Raw genomic sequence first — 16023 nt, forward strand, 5'->3', positions numbered from 1 at the left:
GAGTAAGGATAGATAGATAGAGGAAAGACAGAGAGATCGATGAGAGGTTCGCGTACACTAGAAAGCCAGGGCTGTAGATCTACTTATGAAGATATACACATACATACGACTAGACAGTCATACCAACACAGAGAGACATATTCCAGACATATAGATAGATAGATAGATAGACAGATAAGTAGCAGATATGCACCGCTGTATATACATCTGTATCAACGAGGGAGATGCCATATATCATCTCTCTAGCTCTTCTCCACCGCAGGTAGGCAGGCACATATGAATGAGGTGACGGACCCTATAATTGTCGCAGTCTTAGGAGAAGAAGAAGAAGAAGCCTCTTCTAATTGTTCCGAGAGAGAAGGTAGGCGAGACTTGACTCTCGGTATTGCATGCGGATGGGCATTGTAAAATCCTACGAAGTCTTTAGCGGAGATACACCCTTGGAGCTCATCTGCTCCTTCAATCCGTAGAGGTCTATCACCTGAAAGAACCCCCCATACATAGAGGAAGAAAGAAGAACGAGGAGAAAAGAGATAGAGGAGGAGAGAAGAAATGACATAGAAGTGTGTAGATTGTATGTCTCAACAGCTCTGTAGACGGAGACGGGGATGGAAGAAAGAAAGAAAGAGTTCTCATTCGTTTGAAAAGACAGAAAGAAATCCGCGCGACAAGGTGATTCGTCTACTCTTTCTACAATGTCTCGTGTACTGGAGACCTGTGTATCTATACATATATATGTATACATAATACATATACATGTATAGATACACATAGACCTCTATATGAATGTATACATACTGCTGGGTTACCGGAGTGTGTTGTATGTGGGAGGGGCCGCAGGTAAAAGATCTACTCTAGGCATACATATAGATACATCGTAAGTCGTCAGACTAGCACCTATATCTATCCATATATATATATATATACATATATCTGAAGCCTTTTACATATATATATATATATATACCCAGCAGGTAAGGAGAGTATCTCTCCCCTCAGTGAAACTATTGAAGGGAGAGAAGTGTTTAAGGGAGAGAGAGAAACTGACGTGTTAGACGAGAGATACCAGGATGTCTTGAATGCTCGTCGTCTTATATTCTTTACGTGAACTGTAGTTGTCTTAGGGAGATTTCGTCTTAAGTCTAAGCATGTGCGTTTACACAGAGGTGCATGCAAGATCTCCCTATCCGTTCTTCTTCTTCTTTCTCTTCCACGACGAGCACGGCGACTCGTGCAGAGGATTCTCACGCGGTCTTTACGTGTGAATGGACGACCGAGGGATTTCTACGGAGATATGCAAGCAGAGGAGAGCGCTTCTAGAGGCCCGCAGAATACATAGGCACACTCGCACCTGAAACGCGATCTACATGCAAGCTCTTTTCTTCTCTTGTGCCTGCCTGTATCTCTATGTGCATGTATACGATCAGGTGTACACACATAGATATAGACAGGCTTCGTCTAAGCAGAAGATTGTTTGAGGAAGAGTTTAGGGATTAGAAGAGTTCTCATTGGAATAAGAAGAATACATGGGGGACCAGCCGCCGTTCATGAGGTGTATAGTATACTCCAGAAAGACGAGGAAGAAAGAAAGAAAAGAAAGAAGAGAAACACGTGAGATATAAATCTATCTGCATACCTGTGTTGACAGATAGGGTGGTAGATTAGTATTTACTTACATGCTGTGCCGTAGGCAAGAATCACTGCGTCGTAGCGAAGACGAAGCTCTTGCAAGGAGACATCTCTCCCCTATTAGAGACAAAGAGACAGAGAGAGACAGAGAGACAGAGAGAGAGACAGAGAGAAATAATGAAAGAAAGGGAGAAACAGGGGAGACAGAAAGGGAAGGCAGGGAGAAGAAAAGAAAGAAAGAGAAAGATGGTGTTGTTTTGAAAGAAGTGGAGATCTCAATCTTTCTTGGATGAAGTTTATTCATAGAGAGAAACGTCTATAGGAAAAGTCAAGATTACGGACTAGGTGAGGGGGGAGGTCGTTGCAGTTTATCTCCATTGAAGAAGAGAGAAAAGGATGACAATTACCTGTAGCTACAGCGGAAAAGTTTCCTCTCTTTTTCTCGATGTCCTTATCTATTTCTTAACAGAATGTTCCTTTCTGGGTGTATGTACACTCTTGGGTTGAAGAGAAGAAAAGGGAAAGACATGCAGACAAGGACAAGGTGTCTATCGATCCATCCCACCGCCGTAGATACAAGAAGAAGATGTATGTAAATACATGGAGATACTGCGGAACTAATAAAGAAAAATAGGCAAGAAGAAGAGAAAGAGAAAGTAGAACAGGAGAGAGATTCATAGGAAGTGTTGCTGCTTCTCACTGAGACACCTCGATGCAGGGGGCTACCTACAAGGGACGTAACTTCCCCCTATACTCGCGCCATCATACCATAACGCATACAGATACATCACATATCTGTATATACACATGAAGACATATATATATCTATATATAGATATATGTAGACAAAGAGAGGGAGGGAGACCTGAAAGAAGACGGTGTGTGTAGAAGACGAGATAGATCAGAGAGCATGTTGCACTTTTTAATCTATCATGATTGATACGACTACCAGTACTAGTAGTCTCAAATGCCTACTGCCTTGTACCATAGATCTTATTGCGCCACCTCCTCTCTATACATCTTTGTAGCTTCAATCGCAACTCTGTGAAGTCTGTTTCTATCCATACACACATGAATAGATATAGATATATACAGACATTTATCTATCTCTCTCTCTCTATATATATCTATATCTGTATATAGATATAGGTCTGTGTATGAGATATGTGGGTATGTAAGTCGTTGTGTGAGTAAGAGTGGGGGGGTTTGGCTTCGTACGATTTCCCAAGGCGTCTGACTTCCGCCCTTGACGACTGTAAAGCCCGCATTGACCAACCAAATAGACAACATACTACACCACTTCTACACACCCAGAGAGAGACAAGACAAGACAAAGAAAGAAAGAAAAGAAAGCAAGAAAGAAAATGAATGGTGGAGAAAAAGAAGAAAAGATTGAGCAGGCTTTGCATCACCATCTTCAGTAGTCATCAGTGTTAAGGTCAGCTCTTTCTCTCTCCTTTCGACACCTGCATCTATCCTTGATCTATCTATCTTTAATCTATCTATCTATCTGTCTATACACTGTAGATCGGTAGGTAGATGGACCAGCAGTCCAGAGATAGATAGATAGATAGACTACCATACACACTGTGGAGAGATAACTTGTTAGAGTAGCTAGATGGATAGGTATGAATATGTGGCAGTAGATAACGACAATGCTAATTGTACTATTTGCGTGAATAAGTAGATAGAAGAGATGATTAGTACTAGTGGTGAATGCATGCATCATATACAGCAGACGTAGACTGAGATATACAAGGAGGCCTCTGAGAAAGAAATAAAGAGCGCGGCCTCTCTCTTCTTCTTCTATTTGGGGGCAAAACACGCATTGATCCATCGTCGTCAGCATCATCGGCACTGGGACTATCCTTGTTATCTGTCTGTCTCATCATCAACAAGAAGAAGAAGAAGGAAACATGCACTAGATTCACTTCTTCTTCATCATCATCTTCTTCTTCTTCTAAGGTAGTCTTGTAGTCAGGTGCTACTGCTGCTATGTTTCTCTAATGAAGGGGTCTCTCTATTAGTCATATCTACTGAATACAGAAAGAAGAAAGATAGCCATAGAGAAGTCGTGAACGTAGGATTCTTTCTTTCTTGCTTCCTTTCCTTCTTCTCTTCACTTTGCTCCGTCTCTCTATTCCTCCCTTCAGGAAAACACAAAGAAAGAAAGAAAGAAGCAGAAAAAGAGCAGCAAGAAAGCCAAAGATAGAAAGATAGATAGACAAAGAAAGAAGAAAAGAGAAAAAAAGAAAGGAAGAGAAAGAGAGAAAGAGAGAGAGAGAGAGAAAGAAGAGAAAGGAGAAAGAGGGGACATACAGTTGGGCTATGACCTCGGGCTGCCTGTCTCAAGCGATCTTTGAGAGAAAGCTTGGGGGGAGGTAAAGCAGACAGTTGGGATGAATAGGAACAACATGGCGACGAGGAGGAAGAAGAGGAAGAAGACCTCTGAGAACTCGAAGGAAGATGATGCAGAGGAAGATCAGTTGGCGAGGGGGTTGACAAGTAAGGTGCGGGTGAGCTGTAGGCGACGCTATTCTTAGCAATCTGCTTCTTCTTCTCTTCTGGAGAATCCTCTCTTACATCTTAAGAGTTTGGCAGGGGAAGAAAGGAGAAAAGAAAGGATACCGAGGGAGCAAGAAGAAGAACAACAGAAAAGGAGAAGGACAATACAGTCTAAAGATGAAAGACGGATTTGAAGTGAAGGGGGAAACAAAGGAAGAAAAGGGAAAGACAGATACCCACATGACCAACGATAGACATCCATAGAGAGACTGTTCTTTCTCCTGTCTCGTCGCGAGAATGGGGGGGGGATCGAAGTCTTCGAGACCCCCATTCTCTCTCTCTAGCTGTGCTTCATCCACGACACCTCCCTTCTTGTCCATACAGAAATCTATAGACACATAGTCAACACATGCCTCTGTTCACATACATTCCTGCATACAAGATCTTCATACATATACGGATCTACGCATAGGCAGCTCCACCCCCCCGGACCCATACATACACCCTCACGCATCCTACTCTCTCACCCTTCCTTCCTTCTTCTCTCTCTCCTATTTATCTTCTCTTTCTCTAACGAGCTCAATCTCTCTCTTCCTCGGTGCCTCCCCCCCCCCGGTGGAACTTCTCTTACTTGTCTGTTGTTGTTCTTCTCCTTCTCCGTCTTGTCCGCCTGTCTCTCGATCTCTTCCTTTTTCGCCCGCATGGCGTAAAGTATCCTGGGTTTTGTTTTCTTCTCTTCCTATTATTCTCTTCTCAGTCATATCTTCTTTCTCTCCTTCTGCTTGCTTTCTATTCGTCTCCTCAGCCCCTCCCCCTCTCCCAGGTGTACGTACACCTGGGACAGATGACTCGTGGGGCCCTAACCCTTCTCTTGCCTTACCGTCCTGGAGAGGAGGTTCTTGTGTTTCTGACGAACACCGATCATCTCCATCTTTCAGAGAAACCTGTTGACTTTCCTCTTCTTCAGAATCTTTCTGTCTCTCCTTCTTGTCGTTCTTCTCCTGTCGACCATGATGTAAACAGCTCTCTAGATCTCTTTCCTCGTCTTGCTTTCTATCACATCCTTTCTTTCTGTGGATCTTATGCTGAAGATGAAGAAGATGAGAGAGACGAGAAGCCGACAAAGAAGAAGAGTGGTGCTTTTCTTCGTCTTCTTCGTCTTCTTCTTCTTCCGTAGTGGTGGACGAGAGCTTCTTTCTTTCATTCTCACCTGTGTCTTGGTTTCGTGAGATGTTCTTCTTCTTCTTTTTCTTCTTCTCTTCATCTTCATCTTCACAGCCTAAAGAATGGTTTGACTTTCTTCTTCTTCTCCCCGTCGCTTCTTCTTCTTCTCCTTCTCCTCCTCCTCCGCCTAGACTTCCGGCTGAATGAGGGCGACCTCTCTCTCTTACCCCCTCTCCTTGCAGGGTCTCGTCTTTCTTCTTCTTCCTCCTCTCGGCCTCCTTTTCTTCTTTCTTCTTCTTTTTCTCCGCCTCTTCCTTCTGTTGCTGTCTAAGTAGCTGACTTTGCTTACGTAGACGGAGGACTTGCTTAACTGTCTTATAGGCCGTAGCGAGGAGAAGAAGAACAAGAAGAGCCATGATCATATACACAGGCAAACACCGATTAATGACCAAACCAAACGTTGCCCCAGCTATCTGCATCGGACCCATCAGTAACACCTACACACAAAGCAAACAAGAAGAAGAAAGAGAAGAAGATGAAAGAGAAAAAGGGTCTAGAGAGAAAAAGAAGATGAAGAAAGAGAAGAAGATGAAAGAGAAGAAAGGGAAGAAAAAGAAGAGGATGAAAGAGAAGAAGAAGAAAGAAATGAAGAGAGGGAAGGAGAAGGAATGAAGGGAGAAACGAAGAAGAGGAAGAATAAAGGAAAGGAGGGATATATATATGTATATGTATATGATAGTCATATGTCTTAATCCAGGCAGCAGCCATTTATAGAAATGCCTATACATGGAGATGCATGCATTTACATAGATATATATCGATAGGGGGGGGGCATGCACATCTATCATCCGTCTTAAATCTCCAGGAATGTTTGGATGAATCTTGAGGCGACGTTCTCCCCGTCTTGAAGAAGAGGAGAAGAAGAAGAAAAAGAATAAGAGAATGAGAAGAGGTCTTCAGGATAGCTCGCTCCGTAGTGCGATCTTATCTCTTGATTTGGAAGATCTCTTACTAGGTCAAGATCTATAGCTGGTCGATCTTGAGTAGGGTGTCTACGAAAGAAATTGAGACACGTCCCAGCTAGCGATCCACCAAACATGAGAGCTTGGCTAGTCGCTGTAGCTTCATAGGCTGTGAAGCCCATTACAAGGACCATAACAGGAACATAAATCGCTCCTCCTACAAGACAGCCAAAAGAATAAGAGATAGGTGAAAGGAAAGAAGGAAAAAGAAAGACAGAAAGAAAGAGTAATAAAGAAAGGAAGAAGATACACGAAGAGACAGAAAAGAAGCGAGAAGATGCGAAGAAGAGAAGACAGAAGAGGAAAGAAAGAAAACGTTTTGGAGGGGGTAACGGGGGAAACCTCATGGTAGACACAGAGAGAGAAAGACATGTATGTCTACAAAAGAAATGGATGATATCAGGTTCATGGAATAGATGGAAAAGAGAGAGATAAAATGGACTTCACTCTCACATACACATGAGAAAGGAATGAGGGGATCTATGTAGACATGTAACCTATCAGAGGGTTCATATAAAGAGATAGAGATGTATATATACAAGATAAAACACATGAATACGTACATCTATACGTACAAATAGACAGATACATATAGATAGATGGATGAAAGATACATAGGTTGATACATCAACAACAAGTAGATACATAGATAGACAAAAGACACATAGATAGATAAAGATAGATAGATAGATAGATTAAAGATAGATAGATAGATTAAAGATAGATAGATTAAAGATAGATAGATAGATAGATAGATAGATAGATAGATAGATAGGTGACTGTTGAAAAGAGAATTGCATATGTGTGGCGTCGTTGAAGCGGTGGATGGGTCAGTGCGCACTTCTCACCTCCCGCCCCGGCAGCGACAGCAATAATACTAGCCGTTGAGATAAGAAGAACCCCTATTATATCAGGCGCCCTCTTAAGATCGCCTAAGCCCTTCACAGCTGAAGGCGCTGGGCTACTCGCCTTTTCTTCCTCTCCTTCTTCTTCTTGTCCCGAGAGTCTTCGATAAAAGGCAGAAACACCGGCTGAAGACAGAAGAGAAGAGAAATCTAAGAAAGAGGAAGCTTCCCTGGAAGAGAGAGATGAAGAGACATCTTCGGGGAGAGTTGAAAGGAGATCTCTACTATCATCATTCTTTCTTGAATGATCCAGAGAAGAAGAAGAAGAAAAGAATGCAGAGAGAAAGGAGAAGAAGGATGATGATGGGGGAAGAGCATCTTCGATAGTATCAGGGGAAGACGAAGAAGAAAAGAGAGAAGAAGAAGACCTAACTGAGGGAGTTTTCTTCTTCTTCCTTCTCTCCTCTTCTTCTCCTTCTTCTCTACTGGGGATCGGCTTTTCTTCTTCTTCTTGTTCTTCTCTTTGCAGATCTCGAGCATTCACGCGACCTAGACTTCCTGTGTGAAGAGAGAAAGAACGAGCGTTTTTCTTTCTCTCCGGGGTGGTCATGGGGGGAGGGTCTATCCGAGTGAAGAGAGGCCGCGAGATAACGAGAGGGGGAGAAGAAGAAGAAGAAGAGAGAAGTCCTTCTTCGTCTCCCCCTGCCCTCCTTCCTCCTCGCCGTAGAGAATGGTCTGAGGCATTGGACAACAGAGGGAGAGAAGAAGAAGGAGAGAGACGAAGAGAGGGAAGAGAAGGAGAAGAAGGAGAGAAAGAGAGAACAAGAGAGGGTGGGGATGAAGATGAAGCCAATGGGGAAAGAGATGGAGAATTGAAGTCAGATGTGGCGCGGACCGGAAGAAAGAAAAAAGCCTTAAGAAAGAGATAAAAGAAAAGAAAAAGAAATACTTTAGATAGCATGTTCCTATTCTTTCCTGTGCAATTCTCTCGACGTACAACGGGAAAGAAGAGAGAAGGAGAAGAAGGAAAGAAGGGGATTTTCTGATCTTGAGACTTTACATTGACAAAAGATGCGCTGCGATGAATGACAGACACCATGATCGCCTTATATTCGGAGAAGAAAGAAAAGAAAAACTGCCTTAGATGAGAGAAAGAGTCATGCAGGAGACAATTGAGAGAGAGAAGAAAAGAAGAAAGAAAGGAGGAGAAGACGGGGTGTATGGACAGCTCGAAAGAAGGCTTGTCTTCCTCCCTGCTGGTTCGGGCCGAGAAAGAAAAAGAATAGAAAGGGGGAAGAAGAAGAGAGAATAAGAAACGCCGCATTCTTGACAAGCTTTTCTTCATGATGGGTCGCTACAAGAAAAGAAGAAAGAGAGAAGAAGGAGGAGATTTGTATCAGGTTACACTGCCTTTCTCTCTGGCTTTCTTCACATAAGGCAAGACGATAAAGATACTGCTAAACGCACAATGCAACTCTCTTCTTCTCCCGCCTTCTTCTTCTTCTGTCTGTCTGTCTTGTCGAAGAGACTCTCCCTCTCTTCTTCTTTTCTCCCGTTTTTTCTTTTCCTTCTTCTCTCCGTCTGCTGTTCTTCTTCCTCCTCATCTGACAGGCCTCTTTCTTTTCTTTCTCTTTAACTCTCTTCTCGTTCTGTTCTCTCTCTCTACTAAGAAAGAAGCTGAGGAATCAACGAGGTCTTCTTCTCAGATGGGGAGACAGGAAAGAAAGAGACAGCCTTCTCCTTCGTCTTCTTCTCCTCCGTGAAGATCTTTCTATCTTCATGGAAGAGAAGAATGAATCCAAAGAAAGAGCCCATCAAAGTCAAAGATCTATCTGGCTCTTGGCGAAAGAGAGGTCTATCTCCTCCCCAAGGGTAGGAAAGAAGCTTCTCTTAAACAGTCTCGCGACTCCATTTTCCTGTTTTAATCTCTCTCCTTCGAATAGATCTTCCTCGCTTCTCCCTTGGTCAAACTCTCTCTTCCACATACACAAGAGACCTACTATACACAAAACCACTACATACAGACGGAGATGTAAAGCAGATCTATTATGTTCGCCATATATCTTTGCTGTATGTACTCCCATATATACATAGACCAACACATACTGAAGAGTCTATATATAGAGACATAGATCCATAGACGAAAGAGAGATAGACAGATACATAGATCATGAATAGATAGATAGATAGACAGGTTACAGATAGGTACACAGATAGATAGGTGAGAAGTGTGGTAGATAGAAGACAAAGTACATGGGAGTAGGTCGAGAAGCCGGATGAAGAAGATGATAAGAAGATTCTTTAGCTCGTGTTTCTCCTTATCTGTTCTTCGCAGAAGAAAAGAAAGAGAAAGAAGAGTTGGGGAGGGTCCTCGATGTAATTCCCTTTCGGACATGCCAAGAGAACTGCCGTCAAGATGAGAGAAGAAGAATGAAAAGAAAGAATAGAGAACATACTCAACCCCTTCGAGAGCCGTTGCCAAAGAGATAGGGAGGGGAAAACGTCAAAGGCAAACCCGAGACAGACAGGGGGAGACAGAGCAGGAAAGAAAGAAAGACACGTCGCGAGATCAACCCAGGGATGCGCTGTTTCTCTTGTCTATCACCTTCTCTCTCCAACGAAATTTCAAGGAAAGAAAGACACGGATGGAGGATGAAAAGAGAAGTTGAACAGGTGACTCAAAATTGTCAAAAGAAAAGAAAAATAGAAAGATGGAAAGAAAGAAAAAGAGAAAAGACGCGCAGACAAGAGGGACCGACTCGGCCGACAAGTGAAAGAAGCTAAGAGCCAGAGAAAGAAAAGACAGAAGAAGAATGCGATGATCGCTGCGATAACCGTTTGGACTGAATGACGCAGAAAAGAAAGAAGAAAAACAAGAAGAAAGAAAGAAGGAAAGAAGAAGAAGAAGAAAAAGGGAAAGGGAGACAGGATGAAGAAGGCGGTGGGTGTAGTCTCATGAAGAAAGAACACGATCCTCCTGCTGCCCCCTCATCAAAGCCAATCCATCGATTATTCAATCTTCTTTTCTATCTTTCTTTCTATCTCTCTCTCTTTTCTTCATTCTGTCTTTTTTCCTGCAGACACTTCTTGAGACCACAAGATCGTCCGTTGTTTCTGTTCATAGCCCCCCATGGGTCGCCTGGAGGGGGGGAGATGGAGACCCACACACATCAACAAGTGTAAAAAGTTCTTTCTTGAAAGAAAGAAGAAAGAAAGAAGCAAAAGAAGCAGACACGAAAAGAAAGGCGGTTCTATCGCTTGCGCGGACGCCGCCTTCCTTCGCGTCTGTTCTCTTTCGAAATCGGCTCCAAGGTTGCATGTGTGGCGAGAAGAAAAAGGGAGAAAAAGAGGGAGAGAAGGAAAGAAACGATAAGAATAAAAGCAGAGATGAGAGATGCCGCCGTCAAGAGACGTTTCCAGGGATGACGATGGGGATAGTGTTAGAGGCTGTTGGTGTCTTGCTTGCGGATTTCTGTGTCTTCATGACAAGGAGAAGGAGGAGAATCAATGGGCGAAAGAACGAGAGGAATGAGAGAAAAGAAAAAATGGTGAGAGAATGTCTAAGGAACGGCTTGATCTTGAGATAGGGATCTTCTTCACTTTCGCTTAAGAAAACGTTTTGCTTGGGTTTATGAAAGAGAGAGAGATGCGATGGAGTAGTGCTGTGCGGAAGGGCGATTTCCCGAAGTAGACAGGAAGAGAGAAAGCTCCTGGAGAACCAGAAAAAAAGAGAGAAAGACAGGATGAGAGGTACAGAGATAAAAAGAGAGCTAGAGAGACTAGCAGAGAAGGAGACTTCTTCTCTCTCTTCTTCCTTCTGCTGTACGTAAACTGATGAACTACACAAAGAGGGCATAAGATAGATGAGATGGAGAGATGATCTCCTGGAGTGGATAGTAGTGAATCGATCACTCAGGAAAGAAAGACGAAAAGTGAACGGATAAGGTGTTAAAAAGTATCTACTCGGCTTGAAGAAAGAAACAAAGAAGGACAGCAGTAGAAACGTTCTTTCTTGCGCTACTTCACGTCTATCTCGGTGTCCCTGAGGATACACGTCACTATGCGGACATCTATCAATCTACCTATCTATCTATATATGTTTACATACGACATACACGTGCCTCTACTCTCAATGTAGTTATACTCACAGGTGCGGCAAGCATGTACACATGCACACAAATGTATGACATCATACGTAACTGTAGGTATGTCCGATATATCGATGTGTATGGTAGATAGGGGGGGTTTTCAGACCTTTCATATCTACGTCGGCAATAGCCACAGACACACCGGACTGCGGGGTGTCTTCACAGTCATAGGGTTGCCATGTCTCACCTTTTCGAATCCCCATCTCATGTCAGAACCTCCTCTTACATCATTATCATCTAGCTATCTTCGATCTATCTATGTATCTAGCTATCTATTCTTGATCTATCTTCTCGTTTGCCCTCTTGTTCTTCCTTTCTTCAGTGCTCAAACACCCGTTATAGGATGTATGAGATTCTTTCAGAGAAACAGTATATCATCTATAGGCTTTGCTGAAATTATCTCGCCGGGCTATATTTCCTTATCTACGTTGGTATAGATATATATCCAGGCAATGTACCTATCTATAGATACAACCTGTACAGACTAGAACAGAGATCTGAAGAGTTAGGAGGTGTTGGAGCTCAGGATAGAGAGATCTTCTCTCTATTCTTTCTTGCTTCTTTCTTTGATATGCACTACAAAGGGGAGCCTCCCCCCTTCCAATCTCCCAACAATGTCGGTATCTAGGTGTATATCTATAGGCGGGCCGGCTCTACTGACGTCCACATACAACAGATCTCAGAGCGTTGTCATAGGAGGCATACGAGTGTAATGTAGCCGCTGGATTGTGACATGCCAGTGTGGAGCTATAGATAGCCCTGTGGTAAAACTAAAATACATTCGAGGTCTGTAGGAGTAGTCTTCTTGCTACGGGAATATGTCCATCTCCACGTTTCTCTGACGCCTGGTGACAGGCCCGACCAGAGGAGGCACCCATTCAAGGAGTTTTCAAATCTTTCAAGTATGTCGAAACAAGCTATGCTGAGCTGTTTCTGTAAAGTAACTGAAAGAAAGGGTGAAAAAAGAGAAACGCCCTTGTATCCCGAAGAAAAATGACCAAGGCCGGCCCGGCCGCCCATTCTGTCGCGCGTGCACTCGCTTTGGTGGAAATCTCAGGGAAATCCACGTTGTGCCATTCTCTAACCTCAAACCAAAGACTAAGCAAGAAGTGGATCTCTTGATGTCAAAAAACAACACCTAGACACTTTTCGCCATTCAATTCTGTTTTCGTTGTACCGTCATATCATATCATGGAGAGGGGGTGGTTTCTTAGATCAGCATCGGTTGGAACGGCCCTCCGAGATCAGCCGGGGATCATCGACGTGAGACTTAGAAAAAATCCTCTTTCATCTCTTCGATACTCCCACAACACTTACACGTCCTCCGATCATGGGTTGCATGGTGACGTCGCCACTTAAGGGTTTTCCTCCCGCTTTTCCTTCCAGTTCAGTGGCTGGCTGATCGTTCACCGGTACCTACCTTGTCAATTCAGCCCAAAATCTGTTCTTCTCTATTCATGCAACTTGCGAACATCGTCTGAGCATTTTTTCTTTCAACGCTAGTGAGTCAGTTGCTACCAACCCTCCTTTCTCGTGTTGCCATTCGGTCCACTTCTCCGAGCAACTTGTCTGTTTCTTTCTTTTCCACCACTTTTTCGCCGCCTACTCGGCAAGCGTGGTCTTTCTCTCGGCAAAAACTGCCACACTGTGCTGACCGTCGTCACTGGGAGCTCTCTCAAAAGCCGCGCATCACGTGGGACAGTTCCAAGCCCGGAACTCCCGCGACAATGTTTTCCGCGCTTGCCTGTAGCGTGGAATCACCACCACGGGAGTTTAACAGGGAACAAAGCGAAGTTTGACACGATGAGAGCGTGTATGGTAGGCAATAAAAGCACGTAGACGACCTGAGAACACCGCGGGACGTACCAGAGAGGGAGAAAAATACCCCAAGGCGGGATTGGACAAGATCAGGCACGCGACTTCAGGTGCCGCTTTGAAGAGGGAATTTTGGCTTAACTGTACGGCGAAGCAAGATTCTTAGACGGCTCAGAAGGACGGATAGCTCGCTGGTGTTCTATACAGGAAGAAAAACCGGGAAAGTACAGAAGTCTCCGTGATGTTTTAGCAGCAATTAATAATGTCCGGGACAGGACGGGATAGATAATTTGCAATGACGCCCAAGGAGCGTCTAGAGAAATCGTCAAGAAGCATGAGTTATGTCGAGGAGAGTATCAAGCTCCAAGTGAAGAGGAAGGCATTTCACGTTCTACCTCGAACTCACCAAGATCAGATGTCTGTCCGGACGCAGTATGGGAAGCGAAGTAATTTTGATGTCTTTGAGAACCACCTCGTAATGCCTATGGGTGAGCAGGAGTAAGAGAGGCGACACGAATATCCAAACACAAGTCTGCATGTGTCAGTAGATGCGCTTCTGTAAATCAACGAGAGGTACATACTTAGTCTTCACACTGACAAGGTGGATAAATAACCTAAAGGATACCAGCAGCGACTGTCCAGGGAGCTTCCGATCTTCATACAGAAAGTCAGAATAGACAGGGAAGGAAAAAGAAGTCTATCCAGCAGTCATAGCAGTCACGAACCCCTTTCTAAGAAGCAAGCCATATCTATGCTTGAAAGGTACGCCCTACATTGTTTATTCCGTCATAGGACTTCATATCTCACACAAAGAAGAGAGTGAAAAGAAGCAGGAGAAAGTCACATGTCACGTAGTATTCCGTTTTGCTCTTCTCGAAGAAAGAAAGGAGTAGGTATAGAAGATAGACAGTATGATAACCGCCGTACTACTTCATCTTCTTCTTCTTGTTCCACTTAAAGGGGAAAAGAAAAAAGATATCTGAAAGAAAGAAAGAGGAAGCCTCTACAAGTTTCTTACGTAGAGTTGATTGATCCTAATCTTTATGAAGAAGAGAGGTAGACTGACTCGACATCCAAACAACAGAAAAATCGACAGCAAACGGTCTATGAATATTAGCTTACGTCTCCCCTCTTATCGTCATGCTAGTTACAGTAATACTTCTAACAGCCTCATCCATTCAGATGATAGAGTTTACGGAACGAATTGCATGAATGGGCGCATGCCTGCCGTCTTTCGCTCTCCTGTCGATCTTCACAAACAGAAAGGAAACGAAGCCACAGCTTTCTCCTTGCTATCATCCACTAGCTCACTCACACCCGCCCCCAAGTGAGAAAAGCCTGATAAGAGAGGGAGAAATAAGAAGAAAGGCTTTCTTCTCTCTTTAGAGCGGACTCGAAGGTAGAATGATACGAAATCAGAGCTACTTTCGGTGTCTCTCTGTTCTCTTTGCATGACTATTCACATGCAGATAGTCGGGACAGGGACGCCTAAATCATCCGGATATCCTTTTCTCTTCTCCTTTACACGGTAATACACCTTCCTTCCTGTCAGTGAGATTCTTACAGTTAGCCAGAGCTAGAGACATGTCTATATGGATACAGCAAAGATAGAGTCCCTTATCATCCCTCAATTTTCTTCTTCTCTGAACCTGACGCCCCTGCTGAGTGTGGTGAAAAGGGACTGTAACCGAAGTCAGTATAGTACTGTAATGCGATGTGAAGATGCCGTTCAGATGGCTCGGATGGACAGCTAGAGAGGGAAGGGATATAAAAAGAAGGCCGAAGGGAAAAAAGGAGTGATACGTAGGTAACAGGTGTTAAGGAGATGACCCTTCCTCTTACTCGTGCATGCACGCATGCAAGTCAAAGGAATACAACCGAACAGGTTTAGCCTCTATGTAGATAGGTGCCTTCTTCCTTTCTCGACGGTCGTTTTCCTATAGGTATAGAACTCGCTTTCTTGTAGTTCTTTCTTTGTATCATTCATCAACAGAAAAGTCACTTTTCTTGCATACATACATAGACCCATGGTGTATGCTGGGGGGGCTGCGTAGTGTGGCCCATAGTCTTCTCTCTTCATTTTGTCTGTCCAGGCAGAGCCTGAGAGGTAGGGTATTCGGAATGCACTTTGTAGGCTAGCAGTACGAAGAGAGACATACGCTATAGGAACAACCGGATACTATTCGAAGGTTGTCTATCTATTTATAGCTATCTATCTATCTTTGATCTATCTGTCTGTTTCTCCCCTCTATCTATCTATTCTAAAGGATAATCGTTGTTTCATTTTTTCTATGACATTTAGGAGTTCTCCTTCTCAAAGCGTCACGAGGTACTAGTTGATATGACCGCTGTAAGAACAAAGAAAAAATTTTTCCGTCATCTGGAGCCACTTGTACTCCTGGTGTACATACACCCCGGCAGCTATTCATACCGACACTCCTAGATGAGTTTCGGGCAAGCGTATTCAAACAAATCCTCTATCTTTTCATACTTCTCACAACCACGCTTGCGATGTCTTTCTTTCCTTTCCTTACAACCTCACTTCCCTTTCTTTCATTTCGTTCTAGAAAGCTTTCCTTCCAGCCTCTCTTCCTTCTCTTGAAGAGGACCACACACCAGAAACATTGGGAAGAACTCGCCATCTTTCTCTTAATGATTACATACCAGATCGAGAAGCAGAAAACGCCGCTTCATGCGTTGTCACAGGAAAAAAGAGAAAGATACACACGAATACATATTTATAGAGAAGTATATCTTTCTCTCTCTCTATCTCCATGTATATATATATACATATATATACATGATAGAAAGTACTTTGATCCATACACAGAGTGAAAGAGATCCATGAGGACATCTCTCTGATCAATAGATAGATAGATAGAAGATAGGCGTATG

The 16023-nt window shown here is 43.5% G+C and overlaps 1 protein-coding gene across 1 annotated transcript; it reads right to left on the bottom strand.

Annotated features, from left to right (window-relative positions):
• Window positions 1-296: 296 nt before the first annotated feature.
• CSUI_003831 (uncharacterized protein) lies at window positions 297-10539 on the bottom strand. The gene is made up of 7 exons (XM_068064026.1): window positions 7169-10539; window positions 6311-6477; window positions 4766-5795; window positions 3949-4214; window positions 2848-2931; window positions 1677-1746; window positions 297-481 (listed from the first exon to the last, which is right to left on the bottom strand). Exon 1 carries the CDS (start codon window positions 9558-9560, stop codon window positions 9180-9182), a length of 381 nt encoding a protein of 126 aa, XP_067923998.1. The 5' UTR covers window positions 9561-10539; the 3' UTR covers window positions 297-481; window positions 1677-1746; window positions 2848-2931; window positions 3949-4214; window positions 4766-5795; window positions 6311-6477; window positions 7169-9179.
• Between the last annotated feature and the right edge of the window lie 5484 nt (window positions 10540-16023).

This window comes from Cystoisospora suis (genome assembly GCF_002600585.1).
Source record: "Cystoisospora suis strain Wien I chromosome Unknown contig_1732, whole genome shotgun sequence".
Taxonomy (NCBI): domain Eukaryota; phylum Apicomplexa; class Conoidasida; order Eucoccidiorida; family Sarcocystidae; genus Cystoisospora; species Cystoisospora suis.

Bases quoted from the DNA above. Each gene is read 5' to 3' on its own strand.
- CSUI_003831 (XM_068064026.1), bottom strand. From the start codon at position 9,560: ATGTCCGAAAGGGAATTACATCGAGGACCCTCCCCAACTCTTCTTTCT.